The sequence below is a fragment of the Microcaecilia unicolor genome, chromosome 2, assembly GCF_901765095.1.
Source record: "Microcaecilia unicolor chromosome 2, aMicUni1.1, whole genome shotgun sequence".
Taxonomy (NCBI): Eukaryota; Metazoa; Chordata; class Amphibia; order Gymnophiona; family Siphonopidae; genus Microcaecilia; species Microcaecilia unicolor.
The window spans coordinates 458,241,083-458,264,554 of record NC_044032.1 but is presented as its reverse complement, the minus strand read 5'-3'; the positions used below and the strand labels follow the sequence as shown (position 1 = coordinate 458,264,554).

Here is a 23,472-nt window from a genome sequence, read left to right as displayed (position 1 = left end):
GAGGAACGAGGAGAATCGATGGGTGGCTGGAGGGGGGGCAGGGGAGAGAGGAGAATCACAGGGTGGCTGGAGGGGGGGCAGGGGAGAGAAGAGCATCGGTGGGTAGCTGGAGGGGGGGCAAGGGAAAAGGAGAATCGCTGGGTGGCTGGAGGGGGGCAGGGGAGAGAAGAGCATCAGTGGGTGGCTTGAGGGGGGGCAGGGGAGAGAGGAGAATCACTGGGTGACTGGAGGTGGAGCAGGGGACAGAGGAGAATCGCTGGGTGGCTGCAGGGGGAGCAGGGGAGAGAGGAGAATCGCTGGGTGGCTGGAGAGGGGGCAGGGGACAGAGGAGACACACTTGCACCCAGCGGTCTCACTCTCTCTCTGTCACACACACACACTCGCACATTCACTCTCTCTCTCTCTCACACACAGTCACTCTCACACACACTCTCTCAAACATACACACTCCGAGAAAAACCTTGCTAGTGCCCGTTTTATTTGTGTCAGAAACGGGCGCTAGTACCTGTATAATCTATAAACCACTTAGACATTTTGTAAATCACTGTTTCTTATTCACTAATACTTTAGATTGCAAATTTAAGTTTACTATTGGATCCATCAGATACGCATGCTTCAACCACAATGGCTAGTTTCACTTGAGCCAAGCATAGGCAAGGGTGAGCATGATTTTATTTTCATTTACAGTGACCTATTGCTCCTGATGCAGACATTTTTATACTTGCTAAACATGGCCATGTCGGGCATTTTATGTTGAATACCTGGGAACTTTTAATCTACTACATCTCCCTAGATCTCCCATTTCCACTGTCTCATTTTGTTCCCCAGTCTCCTGTTCCCTTCCATCAGTCACTCACTTCCCATTACTACATTTCTACCATCTAGTCTCATGGCTTCTCCCACATGCTTCCATCATGTCCAGCATCTACCCTCCCTCTTCCTCCCTCCACAGTTGTAACACAACATCATCCCTCTTTCCTCCTGCATATGTAATCTAATATTTCCCTATCCCCTCCCCCTCCCCATGGTCTGGCATCCCTCTGTCCCCTTTTCCTTCTAACAATGCAACTTTTCTCCTTTTTGCCTCCCTGTCTATCCCCTGCCCCCTTAGTCAGCATCTCCATTCTTTCTATCCCCTTCCCCCCATAGCCAGCATCTTCTTCCCTCTCTATCTCCTTCCCTCCATATTAACAGCATCTCCCCCCGTCCCACTTTATGTCGAGAATCCCTCACTCTTCTCTTTACTCCTATCCATTTCCCCCTATCCTCCCTATTCAGTATCTGTTCCTCACTTCCCCAGCCCACTACACTACTCCAGGAACCTGAATGCTGCTCTATTAGACCTGGCTCTAACATCTGAAGCTGTCATAGAGGCCGCTAAATCATATTTGTATTCAAATTTGTGGGGAGTGGGAGGGGGTCAGATTTATGCCACTTTTTCAACATGTTTCTCTTTTGAAAATGAGCTCCCTAATGTGCTTTTTCACCTAGGAGCAGGAGCGTAGCCACGGGTGGGCCTGGCCCCACCCACTTTGGGCTCAGGCCCACCCAGCAATGGTGCACCCATAGTCGCCAATAATAAAAGACAGCCCAAACCCACTTCAGCTTTCCCTCCCAGCCACCCGCTGGCACGCTGCAGGCCTTCTTTCCCCTCCCTCCCTCCCCTTCCATCTCCGTCGGGCAGCGCCAGCCTAACTCTACAGCAAAGCTGCACAGCACCGGGTCCGTCAGCATGCTGCCGCTACTCTGCTGCCCTCCCTTGTCATCTTTTGGCAGAGGTGTTAGTTCTGCAGCAGATCCACGCGGCGCTAGGGCTGTCTGTACGCTGCTGCGACATGCAACTGCTTCCTCTGCACTGGCCCCGCCTCACCTTCTTCGATACTCTTTCTGAGGAGGCGGGGCCAGCGCAGAGGAAGCAGTCGCACGTCACAGCAGCGTACAGACAGCCCTAGCGCCATGTGGATCCGCTGCAGAACTAACACCTCTGCCAAAAGATGACAAGGGAGGGCAGCAGCGTAGCGGCAGCATGCTGACGGACCCGGTGCCGTGCAGCTTTGCTGTAGAGTTAGGCTGGCGCTGCCTGATGGAGATGGGAGGGAAAAGAAGGCCTGCAGCGTGCCGGCGGGTGGCTGGGAGGTGGAAGAGAAAAAAAAGCCTGCAGCATGCCGGTAGGTGGTGCCTGGGGGAAGGGATCAGCGGGTGAGGGGGGTCAAGGCAGTGATGTAGCCAGACAGCCAATTTTGGGGAGAAGGGGGAGAGAGAAAATTTTGTGCCCACCCACTTTGTGCTCAGGCCCACCCAAAATTGGCTGTCTGGCTACGCCACTGCCTAGGAGGCAAAAAATGATTAATTCTGACCTGCTAGAACCTAAAGTTTATAAAAATACCTTCTTAATTATTTGTTGCTCATGTCTTTTTATCTTGTGCCATGACCATGTCCATCATTTGAATTTATCAACTAGGTCTACCACGTAGGGTGGTATGAGAAATAAGGAAACATATAAAGGATTGAAGGTGGGGAAAAAGTATTAAGTTGGGGATGGGGAGGTTGGTGGTGGTAATTTAATTTGATTAATTCCAACAACTCTGTATCCAAATGGAATCTGCAGCATTTGAGGACAAGAGACTAAATGCTAGTAACATGGGATCTTAGGTGTGATAATTGAACAAAGTTAAAAAGCAAATTCTGAGGGAATATCTAGCACAGCTGCTTTAAAAATGGATGGAAGAGACGATCAGGAACAAGAGATCACAAATATATGCCATGGGCTTCTTAAAATGATGACGTCAGTCAGTGGAATGCACTCCTTCCTAGTATGGATCTGGAAACCCTGCAGAACCTTTTGAATTTGCTTTTGCTCAACAGCGGTGGTATAACAAACTAAAACCTGTTTGCTTGAGAATCGAGAGATCCTGTACTTATCTGGATGAGGGTCAGACGTTTGAACACTACTCATTCTTATTTAAAGTATATTCTAATTTATGAGAGGGCAATCTCCATTAACAGTTTTGATTTATTTTGCTAAAAGACAAACGAAAATGTTCAATTCTCTGTGGTTAAAATAGTAGCAGTTAAGCATTGCTGCATTAGTTAAGATCTTCCATCAGGAATATAGATAGAATACCTGGGACACAGGCACTTTGGAAACTGATTCTTGCTAATGAGACCCCAGATTATGAGCTCTTCTGCCAAAGCTTCCCATTTATATATATGAAGCAATGACTACCACAGATAAAAGTGCAGGAACTCTGGATTTCCCTAATTTATCGCTATGATATATTGCTCCTTAACCCAATGTTTAGCTATCTGCTATTCTTATCCTAACCTTTTTCTATTTTTGTGCTTCAGATGATACTGCACAGAAGTCTTACCAAGTCTCAGACAGTAGGTTCCCTGAGAATATTAGTCTCCTATATTGTAATCTTTTTGCTATATTTATCTAAAACATCTCTAGGTGAAAAGTTTAATGCAATGTATCCTCATATCAACTTTTTTTTTCTCATGGATTCCATCTGGCCAATATTCAGCGCTATTTAGCCATCTAACCACTAATATTCAGCAGGGGAAAGCTAGTTATCTCTGCTGAATATTTGTGGGTAGTGCATATTGGCTAACAGGCTATATCGCACATATTCAAGCATTGGCTGGCTAAGTTTAGCGGCCAAATCTGAACACCTAAATTGCAGTCCTGTCTTTGGCCACTATAAACGTAACCGGCTAGCACTGAATATTCACTTAGCCACTTAACTTTGAGCCCGCCAACCCCCCTCCCCCTCAGATTTTCAATGCTGGTTATTGGAAATGGCCTGGCATTGAATATCTGGGGTCAGCACCGATCACGGCACTTACGCGGGCTGTCTCCCACAGACTGAATATTGGGCCCCATGTTTAATACAGTGGAAAAACAGGTTTTGGGGAGGATAACTGAAAATACTTCTGTTATGCTTTGCAGCTCTCCCACCTTTCTCTTTAGTTGCTAATGGTAACAAGCTTATACACCCTCAGAACTGGGCTCTGTCACTTCCATTTAGCTGAATATAAATGTGCATTTGGATGAGCAGTCATGTATCAGCATCAGCGGGTAATTCTACAAGGAGCTGCATAGTCATTTACTTGTGTATGTGGACACACATGTGTGTATATCACCATTTTCAAACTATGCTCTATTCTGTAAGTACAAACCAATATTCCATTACGTCTCAAGGATCAACCCAGACAAATGGGTTGTGACTATCCGCCAGCAGGTGGAGACAGAGAAGTCTAATGAGTTGTGCCTCATAAGCTTCTGCACTTAGCAACCAAGCCAGTATTCTCTCTCTCCAGCAGGCAGGTTACAGCTCCTGTGCACTGTGGTGACTTCTGTGTGGCCTCCTTTCCTGCTTGCAGGTTCAGTTGAGTTTGAGGTTGAGAATATCCTTTCCCTTAGGTGTAAACCTAGTGTTCTAGACCCCTCCCTGCTCCCCCATTGCCACTTTCTACCTCTTTATCTCAGTCTTCCCTTTCTTTTTCTCCTGCCTCTATCAAAAATAAAAAAAAAAGCAGCTACTGCGGTTCTTTTTGAGAGCGCCTGTGCTATGGGAAGATTGTGGGACTTCAGTGCCTTGTAGGTCACGAGACTGGCTGTTTTCTGTGAGTATATTTACTGTGCTCTAAGTCTGAGCCTATTAAGTCTTGTGAGCGCTACAGGTGTGAGCTCTTGGCTACCGGTTCCTGAATGTTTTGCTTTACTTCTGTGGATATGCCACTTTTGCCATCAGTACTCCGTTTCTGGGAGTTCAGTCTGGCCCTGCTCCAATGGTGATTTTGGCAGGTTCATTGCCAACAGCTCCTGTGCTCCGGCTACCGTGTTCCGGGATATTGGTTTTGCGGGGGTAGAAGTCTCTGCCCTGCCGTTTTCACCTGAATTTGTTCTTTTATGACATCAGGCTTTTTTTTATTAAAGTCAGCTCAAGCTGCCTCTCCTTCTTTCTTCATGTTGCTTTTGAGGGACAGCTTCCTAAGAAAAGAAAACGTTCCGTTTCACAGGATTTGGAGATTGTTCCTCCTCAGTACTCAAAGGAGGTTTTATCTGTGTATTCTTACTGCCCTAGTTCTGCTGATGGCCTTGACGTGAACATTTCAGAGGTAGACAGGGGTGATGATCCTATTGTAGCAAGGCTGTTTTTGAGACCAGAGTTGCCTCTGTTGATCACAAAATCTATGGAGGCTTTAAACATTTCTTCCCCTGCTTCTCAGTCCTGCTCCATCTATTATGTCAGGATTGCTTTTGTACATCCCATTTGTCTGAACTGATCCTTAGGTCATAATGTAAGGAAAAATTAGTTACTTACCTGATAATTTTCTTTTCTTTAGTCCCAAAGGATCAGTCCAGAGCCCTCCCTTCTGTGATGTTTTGGTTTTTCCGGGTTCTATGTAATTTTGGGTGTTCGTATTGTTCTATTTCTGTTATTTTTAAGGCATGGGTTTTGCCCTTTATTTCATAGTTCTTTTTCTATCTAGAGGCTGGAGTTTCTCTGAAAGTCTCTCTCTTTCACTGCTTTGTTTTTGAATACTGGCTTGGCTGCTAAGTGCAGGAACTTATGAGACACAACTCATTAGAGTTCTCTATCTCTACCTGCTGGCGGATGGCCACAACCCATTTGTCTGGACTGATCCTTTGGGACTAAAGGAAAGAACATTATCAGGTAATTAACTAATTTCTCCTTTGATGGCGCATACGTTGCAGGTGGGCATTCACATGGGCAGAGTCTGGGTGGAGCATATACTGGGCGCACATTTACACATGTAGATTATAAAATATTATAATCTCCATGCGTACTTTCATAATCTAGGCTCTGTTTTTGGTGTAAGTGCTTATGCATAAAATATAGGCACATATTTGACCTGTTATGCTAGTATTCTATAAAGAAAAGTAGGCTCCAACTAGATGTGATCTTGGTACTTAAAAATAGGCATCCATTTATAGAATTATACTCACAGAAGGTATTTGTGTATGTGTGAACACTTATGTGGCGATTATACAACTATTTCGTTAGAATAATGACATATAAATGCACATATATAAATATGAGGGAGTGAATGGTAGCCACAGGTGCGCCTAAGAATACTCCCTCACTGATGTTGCAGTTAAGCCACCTTATGGCAGGCGGCGCTACCCTACTGAGCCGGAGACTGAGTCAGAGGGGTGAGGCTCAGGCAGGGAGGTGGTTAAATATCCTGAGGCAAAGTAGAGTAAGAGAGGCCCTGAGGGAAGCGGTCTCCAGGAGGAGCCCGAGCAAGAATCCTCCCAAGGGGTTCTGGCTTGGCTGCAGTACCTGAGAGGAGTTCCAGGGAAGAGGAGTGGTCCTAGATCAGACCCTTGCATTCCTGTGTGATAAGGGGTCTAAAGTCTGTGCCTCCAGGGATTCCGGGGATGTGTGATCATAAGTGACATAGCTGAAGGCTGTCAAGGTAGTCTAATTATCCCTTGGTTGTTGGAACTGTGGTTATGCTAAAGGAAGCTATTGCATATTGAGAAATATAGCCAAGCCAGGGGCAGGCTACTTGAACTGGGACTGTGTTTGACAGACTTTATTGGAAGTACCAATACTGTGAGGAAACAGTGCTGATTATTCTCCTTGTATGCACATAAATAAAAGTATTTTGACTTTCTACCTGCAACATGTACATGTATGTGCCACATTTGTGTGAGGTCCTGCAGCCAGCCACAAACCACGTGGCCACAATGATAAAATTCTAATTTTGAATAAATATGATTTAAACATAAATACCTATGTGGCATAAATGCATAGGAGACAAGTCTCTTTCAATTGAAAGGAAGCTCTGGAATGAGGGGGCATAGGATGAAGGTGAAAGGGGATAGACTCAGAAGTAAATACCTCTTCACAGAAAGGATGGTGAATTCAGCCGCCTGGTGGAAGTGGTAGAGACGAAAACAATATCTGAATTCAAGAGAGCTTGGGACAAATACATAGGATCTCTAAGGGACTGATAGGGAGAGTAGATAGCATGGATGGGCAGATTGGATAGGCCAGGTGTAGGCAACTCCGGTCCTCGAGAGCCGCAGGCAGGTCAGGTTTTCAGGATATCCACAATGAATATGCAGGAGATAGATTTGCATACCATGGAGGCAGTGCTTGCAAATCTATCTCCTGCATATTCATTGTGGATATCCTGAAAACCTGACCTGCCTGCGGCTCTCGAGGACCGGAGTTGCCTACCCCTGGGATAGGTAATATGGTCTTTAGCTGCCTACATTTTTCGATGTTTCTATGATTTGAAGCATTCCCCACACCTGAAACAGGAAACTCAGAATAGCTGGATCCAGGGACCTTTTGTGGGGGCGAAACACTCTGCTGAGTTTGTTGGCTAAGAGGGGCATTTTCGAAAGGGACGTCCAAGTTTTGATTTGGATGTCCTCGCAAAACGTCCTGATCCAGGGGCGGGGAAACTCATATTATTGAACCAAGATGGATGTCCTTCTTTTGTTTCAATAATACGGTCAGGGATGTCCATATCTAGAAATTTGGTCATCTCTAGATTTGGATGTCCCTAGACATGGATGTTTCTGATTTTTGGCGATTTTCGAAACCAAGGACGTCTATCTCAGAAACGACTAAATGCAAGCCATTTGGTCATGGGAGGAGCCAGCATTTCTAGTGCACTGGTCCCCTTGACATGCTAGGACAGCAATTGGGCACTCTATGGGGCACTGCACTAGACTTCATAAATTGCTCCCAGGTACATAGCTCTCTTACCTTGTGGGCTGAGCCCCCCCCCCCCAAACCCATTACCCCCAACTGTACACCACTACAATAGCCCTTACGGGTGAAGGGGGGCACCTAGATGTGGGTACAGTGGGTTTGTGTTGGGTTTTGGAGGGCTCGCTGTTTCCTCCACAAACATAACAGGTGGGGGGATGGGGATGGGGATGGTTGTCTGAAGTGTACTCACCCAGTAAAACTGCTCCAGGGACCTGATGGATGGATCTGAGTATGACATTTGAGGCTGGCAATCAATATTTTGAAAGATATGTTTTGAGGGTGGGAGGGGGTTAGTGACCACTGGGGGAGTAAGGGGAGGTCATCCCTGATTCCTTCCGATGATCATCTGGTCATTTTGGGTATCTTTTTGTGCCTTGGTTGTAAGAAAAACACGACCAGTTGAAAAGGTCCAAGTGTTCATCAGGGATGTCCTTATTTTTTTCGATTATGGGTGAAGGATGTCCAAGTGTTAGGCACGCCCAAATCCCGCCTTTGCTACACCTCTGACACGCCCCCTTGAACTTTGGCCATCCCTGCAACGGAAAGCAGTTGGGGACATCCAAAAATGGGCTTTCGATTATACCGATTTGGACGTTTCTGTGAGAAGGACGTCCATCTTCCGATTTGTGTCGAAAGATGGTGTCCTTCTCTTTCAAAAATCAGTCCATAACTGATTTGGTGGACTGGGAATGTCCCATATTCTGCCCATATTCTGCCCATATTCTGTCCCATATTCTGCCTGCTTCTCAGCAAAGGTGGACCACAGGAAAACCATTGATAAAGGATTTATTGGATGACCCGACGTGGACTGTGTTTTGGACTAAACATATATAGAAAACAAATATTAACATAAATAGTAAAACAAACAATAAATGTCACACAAAAATATCAAATGACAGTACATAATTGAAAACATAACTATGACTTAAATATAAAATAATGTAGGAGAGAAAACATACGAATATATAGATCAGAAAGGCATTACATACAGTTATCCAAGTGTAATTGTTGAATATACTGTTAAAATGAAACTGCCTGATTGCCAGATATTCAAAGTGATTTAACCAGGCAGAAGAGGCTTGTGGCTGCCTAACTTCTGGTAATATCTGATTACCACCTAATGCTGAATATCGGTACTCATTGCTCATGCTTGATTTGGGCAGATCAGGGGCAGAGCCGGGAGTTGTGTGGGTGCCAGAAATATTCAGTGATGGTGCCCATATAGCTAACCAGGCATGTAGGACTACATAAAAAACAATCCTAACTTTGCCTGGCTGCCACAACCTCTAGCAGTATTCTCACAGAACTGCTAGTTCTGCTAGAGGTTGTGGCAACCATTTTTAAAATGGAGCCACTAGGGACGGAGTGGTTGCCCCACTGGACTACCAGGGAATAAGGTAAGCCTGGGAGGCCTGTTCAAATAGGGGGGGATTGAGGGATGTGTTTGAGGGAGGGGGCTTGCTATTGTGGAATTCTGAGAAATGATTAACAAATGTGAAATTTGAAACTGTACTTGTTATATGAATTTTAAAAAAATCAACTTAGTAGGTATGTCTGTGTGTTCTTGTATATTATTTAAATTATATTTATTTTCTTATTTTTTAGTGGATGATGGACTAGGATTCCTACCAACATTTGGACCCTCTTTTGTAAACCTTTATGGAAGTCCAAGAGAGTTTACTGGATTTCCAGATCCTTATGAAGCATTCAACTTTGGGAAGGTAGGATTATATCAGTTATCTTATTATATATTCTTGCTGTGATATCTGCCCGCCCTTAGCTTCCTGACAGCCCCCCCCCCCCCGCGACGTGTTTAAATCTTTTATTTATTTATTTTTACCTGAAGTTGCAGCGCTGGCGTTAGTGAGAGGACTAGGCTCGCCTCCTCCTGCCTTCCCTTCGTTCCCTCTCAGTGTCCCGCCCTCGCAGAAACAGGAAACTACGTCACAGGAAGGCGGGACACTGAGAGGGAACGAAGGGAAGGCAGGAGGAGGTGAGTCTGGTCCTCTCACTAACGCCGGCGCTGCTGAGAGAACATCTGGGAATGGAGTGGATACTGCGCCGTTTATGGAAGAAAGAGTTTATAAACAGCTTGAGAATCTGAAGGTGGACAAATCTATGGGGCCGGATGGGATACATCCCAGGATACTGAGGGAGCTCAGAGAGGTCCTGGTGAGACCTCTTAAAGATTTATTTAATAGATCTTTAGAGACGGGAGAGGTTCCGTGGGATTGGAGACGAGTGGATGTAGTCCCTCTTCACAAAAGTGGAGACAGGGAAGAAGTGGGAAACTACAGACCGATAAGTCTCACGTCAGTGGTAGGAAAAATAATGGAGTCGCTGCTGAAAGAAAGGATGGTTAACTTTCTAGAAGCTAACGGGTTACAGAACCTGAGGCAACATGGCTTTACCAAAGGAAAATCCTGCCAAACAAATCTTATTGACTTCTTTGACTGGGTGACCAAAGAACTGAATGAAGGACATGTGCTAGATGTAATCTACTTGGATTTTAGCAAAACCTTTGATACGGTCCCCCACAGAAGACTTGTGAATAAGCTGAAAGGGTTGAATTTAGGATTAAAAGTGGTGAACTGGATAGGAAACCAGTTGATCGACAGGTGGCAGAGAGTAGTGGTAAATGGAATCCGCTCGGAGGAAAGGAAGGTGAGCAGTGGAGTTCCTCAGGGGTCGGTGCTGGGGTTTATTCTGTTTAATACATTTGTGGGCGATATTGCTGAAGGGTTGGAAGGAAAAGTTTGCCTTTTTGCGGATGACATGAAAATAGCCAATAGAGTGGATACCCTGGAGGGAGTAGAAACGATGAGAAGGGATCTCCAAATGTTAGAAGAATGGTCGAGTGTCTGGCAGTTAAAATGTAATATTATGTTCTGGGGAATTTCTAACACTTCCGGTTTCCCACTTGATAAACTTAAAACATATAGAAACCTAATTGCCTTTATACTATAACTTGAAATAAATCTTTATTTATATACGTGATAGTGCTCAGTACTGGGTGCATATTGTTGAGCTAGTGAATAACTCATATAATAGAACCTACGCCGACCACTATATATCCCTACCTCCCTACCATTTATACTTTAATTATTAGTGGATGATAAACCTCCTCATTCCATCACAGCCTTTACCTCCATATATTTCTCCCTTCCAGGATCTCTAAGTCTAGCTCTCAAGTTCTTAAAGTTTATCAAAAAGTCCACTTATCTTGTAGGGGCGTATTATTACAGTATAGTGCCAGCAGATGGGCTGTAGCTCACGTCTTAAAATCCTTTTTTTTCTTTTTTCGTTTGCTAGTTATGTGCTTCCCGTTTCCATCTGTGCTATACAACGTGTTCTCTATCTCGGTGTTTCCACTCCCGTTCCCAACATGTTCACATGTTTCGCATTGTGCATCATTAGGGGAACGAATAACTGAAATAGAGAAATATATGAACACACTTTCTGTTTCACATTGTATCCATTACATCTCACTTATACTATTTGTTCAGCGTATTTTCCATGGGCGTAGTTTGGGGGGGGGGGCCGAGGGGGGCATTGCCCTCACAAACACAGGGCTGGCACAATGCTGCGGCAGCTTTTGGTCCCTCCTTTCTGCCCTCAGCTCCCCGACAGCCCTCCTCTCTGTTTCTTCCTGCCCCCCCCCCCCCGCGCATTTAAACCTTTTATTTTCAGTTGCAGCGACAACAGTGAAGAAAACAGCACAGCAAGCGGGCTCGCCTCCAGCCTATCCCTTCCCTCACAGACAGTGTTCTGCCTTCCTATGATGACGTATTTCCTGTTTCCGCGAGGGCAGGGAAAACCGTATTTTCGAAAAAAGATGGACGTCCGTCTTTTGTTTCGAAAATACCAAGGATGTCCTTGGATTTGGACGTCCTTATGGATGGACGTCCTTAGACATGGACGTCTTTGACTTTCGGCGATTTTTGAAACAAACACGTCCATGTTAAAAACATCCAAATGCAAGCCATTTGGACGTGGGAGGAACCAGCATTTGTAGTGCATTGGTCCCCCTGACATGCCAGGACACCAACTGGTCACCCTAGGGAGCACAGCAGTGGACTTCATAAATTGCTCCCAGGTACATAGCTCCCTTACCGCTTGTGCTGAGCCCCCCAAACCCACTACCCCCAACTGTACACAGCTACCATAGCCCTTACGGGTGAAAGGGGCACCTAGATGTGAGTACAGTGGGTTTGTGGTGAGTTTTAGAGGGCTCACTGTTTCCTCCTCAAACGTAACAGGTTGGGGGGTATGGGCCTGGGTCTACCTGTCTGAAGTGCACTGCACGCACTAAAACTGCTCCAGGGACCTGCATACTGCTGTGATGGACCTGAGTATGACATCTGAGGCTGGCACAAAATATTTTTAAAGATGTTTTTTGAGGGTGGGAGGGGGTTAGTGAACACTGGGGGAGTAAGGGGAGGTCATCCTCTATTCCCTCCAGTGGTCATCTGGTCATTTTGGGCACCTTTTTGTGCCTTATTCGTAAAAAAACACGTCCGGGTGAAAACGTCCAAGTTTTCTTTAGGGCGTCCCTGCTTTTTTGATTATGGCTCAAAGACATCCAAGTGATCTAGAAATGGGAATGACAAATGAAGTGATTTAAATGTTCAAATTTCACAGAACTAGTCAAAGTTTTTAATCGCACATGGACTGAAATAGCAGGAAGACCTTAGGGAATTGGAAAACTGGGCATTCAAATGGCTTATCAATTTTAATGTGGACAAATGCAGAATGATGCACATTGGGAGGAATAATCCAAATAATAGTTATGGTTCCCCTTTAGGAGTCACCACCCAAGAAAAAGATCTAGTGGCATCGTGAACAATATGCTGAAATATTTGTCCAGTGTTAGAAAGCAGCCAAAAAGCAAACAGAATGCTAAAAATGATTAGGAAAAGGATAAAAAATAAGACAGAAAATATTATAATGCTTCTGTATCACTCCATGGTGTTACCTCACCTTGAGTATTGTGGGACCCTTTTACTAAGCAGCATAGGCGTGTACGTGCGTCCTAAGCGTGTCAATTTTGAGCTACTGCTCGGCTACCGTGTGGCCCAGGCGGTAATTTCATTTTTTATGCGCATCCGCTACACACGACGGAAAATCACTAAAAGGGAGGTAATCGGCATTGTTACTACCCAGTTGATGCGTGATACCTTACTGCTAGGTCAATGGGTTGCGGTCTACACCAGTGCAGGCCATTTTTTGGCGCACCTTAGTAAAAGGACTCCTATATGCAATACTGATCACCATATTTAAAAAAAGATATAGCAGAATTAGAAAAGGTTCAAAGAAGGGTGATCAAAATGATTAAAGAAATGGAATTCCTCTTATATGAGGAAAGGCTCAAGAGGTTAATGCTCTTCAGCTTAGAAAACACACAGCTGAGCGGGGATATGACAAAGGTGTACAAAATCTTGAGTGAAGTAGAATGTGTAAATCTGAATTGATTTTTTTACTCTTTCAAAAAGTACATGAAGGTACATGGTAATACTTTCAAAATGAATAGGAGGAAATATTTTTTCACTGAACAAATAGATAAGCTCTGGAACTCATTACCAGAGGATATGGTAACTGCAGTTATAGGCTCAGGAGTAATCTAAGGAAGTGTTTTTTTCATGGAAAGGATGGTGAATATGTGGAATAGCCTCCCGGTGGAGGTGGTGGAGACGAGGACTGTGTCTGAATTTAAGAAAGCATGGGTCAGCCACATGGGATCTCTTAGGGAAAGGAGGAGATAGTGGTTGCTGAGGATGGGCAGACTGGATGGGCCGTTTGGCCCTTATTCCTTATCTGTCATCATGTTTCTATGACATGTAGTTATGTTTTTTGCCAGCTTCCCCATAGCTAAATTACATAAAAATGTTTGCTACAGACCTCATTTGCATCTGTGGCAAGCTTTTAATGCAAAATGACTAAACCTCATGTAAATTTCCATGGGTTAATATATCAGCCTTCATATTTAACAACAGGATGGATAATTGGTTTGCCCAGGGTCATGTAGAAAATAGTGCATCGGACAACCAAAAGAGGATATCTAAAATCACAAAAAAAGAACTCTTTTCACTGTACTACACTGCTACCTCATCACGTAACAGAGATTTAAAAATAATTTTGTTGTTTAACTACTCTTAAATTTCTAATACATTAAGTAGTTGTCTTTCCATATGGAGTGGCCTAGTGGTTAGGGTGGTGGACCTTGGTCTTGAGGAACTGAGTTCGATTCCCACTTCAGGCACAGGCAGCTCCTTGTGACTCTGGGCAAGTCACTTAACCCTCCATTGCCCCATGTAAGCCGCATTGAGCCTGCCATGAGTGGGAAAGCGCGGAGTACAAATGTAACAAACAAACAAAAAATATGTACAGTTGCACCATGAGATTTTTCTCTTGAATAAATATTTCTAAATATAATTTCTGCTCATGTAATCCAAAAGGGAGAAGGAGTGGCCTATCGGGGCAGGATCCTTGTGGAGCTGGAAACCAAACTAGTGGAACAGATTGAACAGAAAGTAGAGGACATTCCTTCTGATTGCCTTTTACGAGTTGAGGTAATGGCAGACTTATTATAAAATTTAGAAAGGCTTGGTGAAATAAAAACATAATTTCCCTAATTCTATTTAGTGTGCCAAAAGGTAGGCGCCAATTAGGCACCTAAAATGGACGTTAAGCACCAGAATGGGGGTGAAACGCCAGTTAGGCTCCTATGTGCACTTAGGTGCTATTCTATAACTTGGCGACCAAGTGATCTAGTGACCCTTTTACTAAGCAGCAGTAAACCTACTACGGGCTTACCATGCACCAATCCGGAACTACCAGCGGTTGTTCCCACCCTTAGAGTGTGTCATGTCCGGGGCTATAAAAATATGACCTATTTTTGTAGTGCCGGAACTTAACTGGCGGTAATCACTGTCCGGTTACCGCTGGGTTAGTGTGGAAGCCCTTACCACCATCTCAATGGGTAGCGGTAAGGGCTCAACCCAAAATGGTTGCACGGTAAGTGTTTCACTTACCGCACAGCCATTTCATTTCCTCAAATAAAGACAGCCTTTTACCCACGAATTGATGCTAGCGCAGGCCCACTTTTACCGCAGCTTAGTATAAGGGCCCCCTAGTGCATAACTGCAACAGGGGCGTTCCCATGGGAGAGGCATGGGCAGGTCATGTTCTTCCAGCTATTTAAGCGTGTGCTTTATTGAATACCATTCGGCATCTAACTGCTGCATTTACACGTGCCATAGAGCAAGTGGTAAGTGGTCATGCCTAAATTTAGGTGCCCTAAAAGCTGACTTATGCTAGTATTTTGTAACACATTAGGTGCACAAATTTGCAGTTACAGAATACTAGTTAGTGACTTTTAGTGCCCTTTATAGAATTGTCCGAAATCTTTGTTAAGTAATGAATACCAAATACCTAAGTTACGTTTTTGTTTAGTTGGAATTTGATATACTGAGTACCATCTGATTTTTTTTCCTTTTGTTTCATTCATTTTTTTAACGTGAAAAATGTAGTTTGAAAGAAAACAGTTTTAATTCTCATTGGATTGTGGGTGTTTAGAGGATACTGCTGTATGTATTGTGCTGATACTGAGAGCCCATGAGAATTCTCATTGTGTGTATGATGAGCTAATATCATGTCACAGTACTGCCATCATGTTAGCAGAAAAAAAGACATACATGACTACACAGCAGTGGATGCAACACTGGAATCCCACCAACCAAGTTCTCTGTGCAGAAGGAAGACATTCATAAGCTGTTGCAGAGTGGAGGAGTAGCCTAATATTTTATGCAGTAGCATGAGAACCATGACAAACTGTGTTTGATTTCCATTGCAGCTCCATGTGACCTGAGCAAAGCACTTAACCCTCCATTGGCTCAGGTACATAAGTAGGTACAAAAAAAAATTAAAAGTCTTCGATTGTGAGCCCATTAATGATATGAAAAAGTGCCTTTATATAATATGCAAACTGCTTTTGATTGTACCACAGAATGGTGTATATCAAATCCCTTCCCTCTTTGCCTGTTTGAAACTTCAATGCTCCTTTCACTTGTGCTGAAACAGTAAAATGTACAGAAAGCTTCAGGTTGAAGTACCTTTTTTTGTTGTTGTTGTTGTTGACTGTTTTTTCATGCTCCTTTGGTCTTTCCTGCTCAGTTGGAATCAGGGCTGGGATCTGCATCTACCCAGGGATTCTCCCTCCCCTCCCCTCCCCTCCCCTCCCCATCTCTTGTTTCATATCCTTTTCAATTGCAGTTCTTAGCTGAGGACCTTGCACCAGGGCTCTCTTTAAGTCCTAAATTCAACCACTATTTGTTACTATTGTGCAATTAGACTCTCTCACAGATGTGACCATTCCTCCATAGCCTTTGTATATTCCTCCCTATGCTTGGTCAGCAGGCCTGGCCTGTAAGCACTCAGATTTGCTGTCATCAGCGTAAGTTTTGTTTCTCCCTACTGCGGCCTGTATACGGAGTGCAGGATCAGTAAAAAGCAAATATTGGTATGCACTACTTGTAAATCACATGACAAGGAGAAACCATGAGAAACTGAGGCTAAAGTGGCCCATATATGGCAGACAAAAAAATTTTGGCTTCCCCCATGTCTATCTCAATAATAGATTATGGACTTTTCCTCCAGGAGCTTGTCCAAAGCTTTTTGAAACCCAGATACCCTAACCACTATTACCACATCCTCTGGCAGTGGGTTCCAGAGCTTAACTGTTCTTTGAGTGAAAAAATATTTTCTCCTATTTGTTTTAAAAGTATTTCCATGTAATTTCATTGAGTGTCCCCTGGTCTTTGTACTTTTTGAAAGAATGAAAAATTGATTCACTTTTACCTGTTCTACACAACTCAGGATTTTATAGACCTCAATCATACCCCCCCCCCCCCCATAGCCATCTCTTTTCCAAGCTGAAGAGCCCTAACCTCTTTAGCCTTTCCTCATATGGGAGGAATTCTGTCTCCTTTATTATTTTGTTCACTCTTCTTTGAGCCTTTTCTAATTCCACTATATCTTTTTTAAAATATGGCGACCAGAACTGAATGCAATATTCAAGGTGAGGTTGCACCATGGAATGATACAGAGGCATTATAATATTCTTGGTCATATTTTGTATCCCTTTCCCAATAACTCCTAGCATCCTGTTTGATTTCAGCGTATTGTCTACAATGACACCTAGATCTATTTCTTGAGTGCTGACTCCTAAGGTGGACCCTAGAAAAGATAACTATGATTCAGATTATTCTTCCCAATGTATATCACTTTGCATTTTTCCGCATTAAATTTCATTAGCCATTTTGATGTCCACTTTTTTAGTTTCCTAAGGTCTTCCTGCAATTTTTCACAGTCCCCGTGTGTTTTGACAACTTTAAACAGTTTTGTGTCATCTGCAAATTTAATCACCTCACTCTTTGTTCCAATTTCCAGATCATTTATAAAAATGTTAAACAGCACTGGTCCCAGTACAGATCCCTGTGGCACTCCACTATTCACCCTCCTCCATTGAGGAAAATGGTCACTAAACCCTATCCTCTGTTTTCTGTCCAATAGCCAATTCCACAGGATGGGAACAATGAGCATTGTCAGGAACCATAAGGCCAACCATACTAATTTATAAATATGCTAGCATAAGAATTGCCTGATCAATATTCAGTCAGCAGTGGTCAGTGTTTTTTTTTTTTTATATATGCTTACAGCTGTGGGCTGAATTAGGCCCTGATATTCAGGCTGGCACATATTCAGGTACAGTCACAGAATATCTGGGCTCTGGCCAAGCTGTGGTGTGATATGCAGCCCAATACTGAGTTAGCTAACCAGGTGGTGGGCTGAATATCGGGTTTTTTTTAATTCAGTGCTCCTCTTGAACCCACCCCAGAGAATTCCCCACTCCCATACCCCCCACAAGATCTCTCCTGAACCCTCCAAAAGTAGTCCTCCAAGGTCATTCCACTCCTGAACCACCCCCCAAGAACAGCCCCTTCCTGGATTGACCCCTGACTAAAGACCCTTCATCACCCACCCACCTGTTGGTCTTCCTGGTAGTACCATGAGACTATCATTAGAGGTTGCGGCTACCATTTTGTATCTGGAGCCAGCATGAGCATGAATGACTGGGGTTCTCACTTGTCTGGCCTACCTGCCCTAGGTGATCAGGGACCTGGTCCCAGAGGACCTGTAGGTGGGTGGGTAGGGGCTGTTCAGGAGGTGGGACTCATGGAGGATCCAGGAGGGGGAGTAAGCTCTTGGGGATGCTTTGGCAAATGGGCTGATCTCAGGTGGGGGCTACTCTTAGGGGTTCCTGATCTTCTGGGGGGGGGGGGCATCAGGAAGAGTGGGGTTATTGAGAGGAATGCTCTTGGAGGGCAGTTATCATGAGGGGGAGAATAAAAGGATATTGAGGCTGCGACCCAGGACATGTGGGTGCCTGCTGATATTTAGTGTCAGCACTCGCATAGCTAAGTGGCCACAGCCTTGTGTGCGGTCCTATCTGGCTACTTAGCTATATGGGCACCAGCACTGAATATGGCCTGTGCATGCATAACTGCAGTTTTTTTTCTCAGTCCACCCTCAAACTGCTACAGCACTGCCCGAGTTCCACCTGGATGGTCAGAGACAATATTCAGCTGCACTGCTTGGTTAAATGCCACTGAATATTGCTGAAAGCACAAACAAAATTCACTCTAAAAACATGTGTGGAATTTCAGAGAGCACAAACAATATCATTGAACCAGGGGAGTACTGACTGTGTTCTGGGCCCTTGGGCAATAAGGGTCATAGGCCTCTTACCACCTATCAAAAGTGATTAAATTAGATGGAAGCTAGAGGAGAGTGCAGTGGCATAGCTAGACTACCAATTTTGGGTGGGCACAAAATTTTCTCTCTACCCCCCCCCCCCCCCCAGCAAAATTTATTCACACTCAGATGCATTTGTCACACAGGGTAAAGTGCTGCTTTTCAGTGCATCCGATTTCAGACAATTTATTTAATAGCCTAATCCTTTTCAGTGAGCTTTCAGAGGCCAAAACCTCCTGCCTCAGGTCAGTATAATGCTGTTAAGGTATCCTCTCCTGACCTAAGGAAGGAAGTATTGGTCTCTGAAACTTTATTAACACCATATTACTTTATCCTAAATTAAAAATAAAATTATTTTCTTTACCTTTGTTGTATGGCCATTTACTTTTTCTCATTGTGTTGCTCCCAGTCTCTAGATTCTGCTTTCCTTCGTTTTCGCTTAACTCTTCTGCCAGGGTTTCCTGGCCATTTGTCATTTTTCTCTCCTTTTTGTTTGCTTTCTTCAATATTTTTCTGCCTCTCTCTGTGTCCAGATTTAATTCATTCTTACTATCCATTCTTTAATTTCCTTCATCTACTTATGGCTTTTCATCTTTTTCTCACCCTTGTTCTCCCCATGCCCCTTCCTCTTATTCTCCAATCTTTCACTACTCCCCCTTTCCATGCAGTAGCTCTCCTCTTTCTCTCCCCATCCTTCCAGTGTCTCCCCTCTCTCTCCCCATCCTTCCAATAGTCTCCCCTCTTTCTTTCTGCATCCTTCCATCGTGTCACCTCTTTCTCCCTACCCTTCCATCCAGCGTCTTCCCTCTTTCTCTCCCCATCCTTCTACCCATCTACCCTCTCTCCTGATCCTTCCATCTATTGTCTCTCTCCCTTCTTCTAACCAGTGTCTATCTCTCTACCCTTTTCTGTTCAGGGTCCCTTCTCTCTCCACATCCCAGTCTCTCCCCTTTTTCTCTGCATCCTTTCATCCATCTCCCCTCTTTCTCTGCCATCCTTCCATCTGTTTTCCCTCTTTCTCTGCCATCCTTCCATCTGTTTTCCCTCTTTCTCTCCCCATCCTTCCATTTTCCTGCTTTCTCTGCCATCCTCCCATCTGTGTTCCCTCTTTCTCTCCCCATCCTTCCGTTTTCCCTCTTTCTCTGCCATCCTCCCATCTGTTTTCCCTCTTTCTCTCCCCATTCTTCCGTTTTCCCTCTTTCTCTGCCATCCTCCCATCTGTTTTCCCTCTTTCTCTGCCATCCTCCCATCTGTTTTCCCTCTTTCTCGCCCCATCCTTCCGTTTTCCCTCTTTCTCTGCCATCCTCCCATCTGTTTTCCCTCTTTCTCTCCCCATCCTTCCATTTTCCCTCTTTCTCTGCCATCCTCCCATCTGTTTTCCCTCTTTCTCTCCCCATCCTCCATTTTCCCTCTTTCTCTGCCATCCTCCCATCTGTTTTCCCTCTTTCCCTCCCCATCCTCCATTTTCCCTCTTTCTCTGCCATCCTCCCATCTGTTTTCCCTCTTTCTCTCCCCATCCTTCCGTTTTCCCTCTTTCTCTGCCATCCTCCCATCTGTTTTCCCTCTTTCTCCCCATCCTGCCATTCATTTTCCCTCTCCCAATTCAGGCCCACCAGCCCCAGCTCCCATTGCCGGCCACTGCTGCTTTTCCTGATGAGCAGCAGGGCCGGCGCTACAAAAAGAAGCGCTCAGCTGACTGAGCTGAGTGCCAACGCAAACGACGACTTGACGAGAAAAAATGTTTTAAAAAAAATGCGGCACTGCAGGCAGCCTCGAACCATTGGCTGCTGGCTCTGCAGGTTCCGCCCGTCTCTTACGTCACTGCCCACCCATAGCTACGCCCCTGGGAGAGTGGGCCCCCTACTCTGTGGGTCCTGGGACGCTGCTCTATTGTTCCAGTGGTCAGTCTGCCCCTGCATTGAACAATGGGAAGGAAAAAGCCTGGGAAACACTCAAATTGCTAAGTGGGTCCAGGTGCTGCTAATGGCTAAATCATTTGCACTGAATGTTGGTGGTCAGCCAGCTCAGCATTGTTTAAGTGGGCATGCTGCCACTCACTTTTTATGTCTTTAAATTTAGGAGTTCAGTGAAATTTTGAGTATAAAGTTTAGGCACTCAGCTCTAGTAAAATTTCAAAGAGGCCAGTTTAGTAACTTTCAAAGTCAGGACCACAAACGCATCGAATATCAGCTTCTGAAGCTCCTCAAAGAGATGAGAGACCAAGGATGCAGAAGAAATTAAGCAGAAAGGTGTAAATGGCTTTGACTGAGCTCATTATACATCACAATGTCTGTTACAGAAGTATCTTCGAAGGAGGAAGTATTGCTTGTTCGCTGCATTCTACTCTGCCACCATGCTTCAGGATATTGATGACGCCATTCAATTTGAAGTTAGTATCGGGAACTATGGTAACAAATTTGACACCACCTGTCTCCCATTGGCATCTACAACTCAATACAGCAGGGCTGTATTTGATGGTGAGTGCTGCAGTTGTATGGCAGTGGGTGTGCCACTCTCTATTATCTTATTTAAGAGCCTGCTGCATACTTGTGAGGCCTAACCTTGCTTTTCCTGTACTAAACCTTTGCCTTTGGATAAACTGAGGATATTCTCTCTACAAATAAACTAGCAGCGCTGAACCCTTCCTGATGCAACTGTTCTATAGAGGCTGACTGAATTTCGTTTTTGGATTTGGCACCGAAACTGACTCAAAATGGGTTTCGGCTGAAAACGCCTGTGCATTTTCGAGTGAAACTGAAACTGGTCCCCTTGCCCCCCCACTGCGATAACTCCCCTTCCCACAACCTTTGAAAGTTCTGCTGGTCTAGTAGTCTCTTCGGGGACAGGAACGAATCTCACTCGTTTCTTCCCTGTGTGCTGCTACAATGAAAATGGCTGCTGAGACTTCCCGCAGCAGCCTCACCCCTGCCTATGTTGGCTCCAACCACTAAACGGCTGCCAGGAATTCCCGCCGCAGTCTTGGCAGCCATTTTCATTGGAGAAGCGCATAGGGCAGGAACAACTGGGGTTCGTTCCTGCCCCTGAAGAGACCACTAGACCACCAGGGCATCCTAAGGTAGGTGTGGGGAGGGCCTACTAGTGTCTGGCAGGAGGTAGAGGGGCCAGAGGTAATCATAAGGGGCAGGGAGTAACTTCTTTTTGGAGGGAAGGGACAGGGTGTAATCACAGGGTGAGTGCTGCCACCGCCCATGGTGGAGGTGGGTGGGTTTTGTGGTTGGGCATGGGGGCGGCATTTTTGTTTATGGTTTTGGTTTCTGCCAAAACTGAGTGGCCAATTTCAGTTACAGATTTGGTTTTAGCAGAAACCAAAAATTCTGGGTTTGGTCAGGTTCTACTGCCCTGGCTAGTGTCATTGCAAGACATATTTTTGCAGTTGGTAATTTTAGATTTTACAAATTTGTGATGTACAGGTAAAAATACTGGCATTTACAAGTGCATGTTGAAAAAGTGTAGATAACATGATTTTAGAAAGCAAATATGTGCAAATGGCAAGGGGTTATGGTTTGGGTATGGTTGGTGCAGTCCAGGTATCATAAAAGTGCTCATTTTGAGCAGCACTGTACAGGAGGGATTAATCCCCTTAATCCCCCTGTTTCTCCCTCCCTTGTACTGAATTAGAACATAGACATCTAGATTTCCAAAATGTAGACGTACATGTCTAAGTTTCAGCATGTCTGAGCAGGACACTCTGGAGGAAAGGAGGAAATACTCTGGAGGAAAGGAGGAACAGGGGTGATATGATACAGACGTTCAAATATTTGAAAGGTATTAATCCGCAAACGAATCTTTTCCGGAGAGGGGAAGGCGGTAGAACGAGAGGACATGAAATGAGATTGAAGGGGGGCAGACTCAGGAAAGATGTCAGGAAGTATTTCTTCACGGAGAGGGTGGTGAACGCTTGGAATGCCCTCCCGCGGGAGGTGGTGGAGATGAAAACGGTAACGGAATTCAAGCATGCGTGGGACAGGCATAAAGGAATCCTGTGCAGAAGGAATGGATCCACAGAAGCTTAGCTGAAATTGGGTGGCGGGGGGAAGAGGGGTTGGTGGTTGAGAGGCTAGGATGGGGGAGGGCAGACTTATACGGGGTCTGTGCCGGAGCCGGTGATGGGAGGCGGGACTGGTGGTTGGGAGGCGGGAAATACTGCTGCACAGACTTATATGGTCTGTGCCCTGAAAAAGACAGGTACGAATCAAGGTAAGGTATACACATGAGTTTATCGTGGGCAGACTAGATGGACCGTGCAGGTCTTTTTCTGCTGTCATCTACTATGTTACTATGTTACTATGACACAAGTGCACAACTATTAGTGCTCTGCCAATACACACACACACACACATACACACACACACACACATGAAACACAGCACTGCTGTGTCTGAAGCATAAAACTACAAAATTATACTGCTTTCTGCCAAGCCTGCTGCTTTTCTCTGGTTATGTGTCTCACTTGAGTAAGTAGTGCCAGCACTGTGCTACTGAGACGCACACACAGCACTGCGGGCAGTCTGGATAATGATGTGTGCTTCAGGCAGGGGCAGTTGCACAACTAATTTGAACTACTCTGCCAAGCCTGATGCCTTGAATTCTAAAAGAAATAGTTCTCTCTCCTTCCAGTCTCCTATGCCTTTACCCAGAATTTCCAAGAAAAATTGCTGGGAGAGCTGCCTTCTATTATATAGTGTTCCTTGTAAGTTTACCTAAAATAAAATAAAATACAAAGGATACACATCTTATTGGCATATTCACTTTACAAATCAGAAGTATGCATGCATGCACTGTGAAACAGGACTTTCAGCATCAGCATGTTTGCATGGCCAAACTCCTGCACTCATAGGAGCCAACTCTGTGGGTGTCAGCAAGTTCCTTCATTGTG

The 23,472-nt window shown here is 44.8% G+C and overlaps 1 protein-coding gene across 1 annotated transcript in view; it reads left to right on the top strand.

The window, feature by feature from the left end:
* The window catches only part of DYSF (dysferlin), a 591,346-nt gene that overhangs the window by 188,834 nt on the left and 379,040 nt on the right, over positions 1–23,472 (top strand). Inside the window, exons 17-20 of the mRNA XM_030190967.1 lie at positions 3,349–3,384; positions 9,369–9,484; positions 14,219–14,332; positions 20,875–21,052. Coding sequence (XP_030046827.1) covers positions 3,349–3,384; positions 9,369–9,484; positions 14,219–14,332; positions 20,875–21,052 — 444 coding nt within the window. The remainder of the gene's footprint in view (positions 1–3,348; positions 3,385–9,368; positions 9,485–14,218; positions 14,333–20,874; positions 21,053–23,472) is intronic.